The 1572-nt window shown below is 55.7% G+C and overlaps 1 protein-coding gene across 1 annotated transcript in view; it reads left to right on the forward strand.

Moving 5' to 3' along the window:
• Positions 1 to 349: 349 nt before the first annotated feature.
• Positions 350 to 1572, forward strand: part of LOC104532146 (agrin-like) — a gene marked incomplete at its 3' end in the record, with an annotated part of 34468 nt that continues 33245 nt past the window's right edge. The window contains exon 1 of the mRNA XM_029087284.1: positions 350 to 518. Within this exon, the coding sequence (XP_028943117.1) occupies positions 350 to 518 (169 nt within the window). The remainder of the gene's footprint in view (positions 519 to 1572) is intronic.

The raw sequence follows: 1572 nt of genomic DNA on the forward strand, positions 1-1572 counted from the left end.
TGTTTAGTTTGTGTTCTGCAAGCAGGTGTGGATTGACACCTCCTGAGCTGGAAAAGGGATCACCAAGCACAGGACTGTGTGTGTCTCTTTGGAGAGGGCTTGGACCTGACCCCTAGTCTGTGCCTCTGAGATGGCAGATCTGGGGACAAACTTTTCCTCCTGAAGGTGCCTCTGGCTTGCACTGGTCTCCTGCGAGCAGAGGATGGGAACCTCTGGAAAAACTTAGGTCTTGCAACTGCTGAAAACAACTGGAGAGGGAGGAATAAGGATCTATGTGAGCTTTGTGACTACTCTGCCTTGGATGGATCAGCGGTGGGTTGAGCTTTGGCCTGCAGCGTGACGGCCGAGCATGACGGCTTGCCAGTACCCCATGGCGCCTGGGGCTTTGGAGCGGGACCGGCTGTACCAGCACAAGGTCTCTTTGGTGGTGAGATATTTCATGATCCCATGCAACATCTGCCTCATCCTCTTGGCCACCTCGACGTTGGGATTTGCCGTGCTACTCTTCCTCAACAACTGTAGGTGTTCCTGGGAGCGTGGGAGGAGCAGGGGAGGGAGATGCTGGGGTGAGGTCTGCGGCGTGGTGGGGGTCTGATGTGGGACAACCCTCCCAACACTGCCAGGTTTGGCTTTGCCATGTACCCGGGTGCTCATCACTTGCCTGCTGCTGTCTGGGGAGGTGACAGCCTGCTCTGCAACTCTGCCCCACTTTCCCCTGGGATGATGTTGGCCCAGAACTGCAGAGCAGAGCTGTGGAGGTGGGTGTGCGTGGGCCAGCCCCAGCTCCCACCATGCATGGTCCTCTCATGCTCTCAGCTGTGCCAGCACCCTCTGCGTCCTGTGTCCCATTTCCCCCCGTCTCTTCCCCAAAATACTGTGTCTCCTGACCTGCTGCTTGAGGTCCGTGTGTGGGTGATGCTCCTGGGGGGATGCAGTCAGTGCGTTTGTGAGGTGGGGTCTCGGCAGGGCTGTGTGGGAGGTGAGGAGCAAAACATGGGCTTCTGTGAGTCCTGTCCTGGCCAGGAGCTGTGGCTGCTCCCTTGTTACAAGCAAACTGCCAACCTTTGAGGTCCTGTCCCTATACCTGATGGGTGGGAGATGTGTCACCTAGGTTGCTCCAGGATCCCTGCTCTCTGTGCGCTCTCTTGCTCTGAAGAATCAGCGGATGGTTGGGGCAAGACAGAGGAGTTTTCCCTGAGGTTAAGCTGTTGATCTGATCCTTGGTGTGGCAGAGTAGATCGCACATTTGGGTGTGGATACATCCATGTATGGTCAGCTGCTCTAGGTGCTGTGCGCTGTTGCCTCACCCTTGCACCCTCCCAAAGCCTGGCTTTCCTTAGGTGCAGGGCTCCATCATACAGTGAATTCTTTGACCTCCTTGATGCTGGAAAGTGTCACACACCTGCTGTGAGAAAAACCTTTAGAAGGCAGGCAGGCAGATCCTCCAGCCTAGCTTGGGGAGGCACTGCTTCCCCTGGGGTGTATGTGGTTAGAGAAATGTTGTGTAAAACTGGAAATCACATGAATGCATTTAAAAAGTGCTGGTGGGAGCAGGGTCTGGGTGATGGTAGG

This window comes from Antrostomus carolinensis, unplaced genomic scaffold (genome assembly GCF_000700745.2).
Source record: "Antrostomus carolinensis isolate BGI_N321 unplaced genomic scaffold, ASM70074v2 scaffold9721, whole genome shotgun sequence".
NCBI lineage: Eukaryota > Metazoa > Chordata > Aves > Caprimulgiformes > Caprimulgidae > Antrostomus > Antrostomus carolinensis.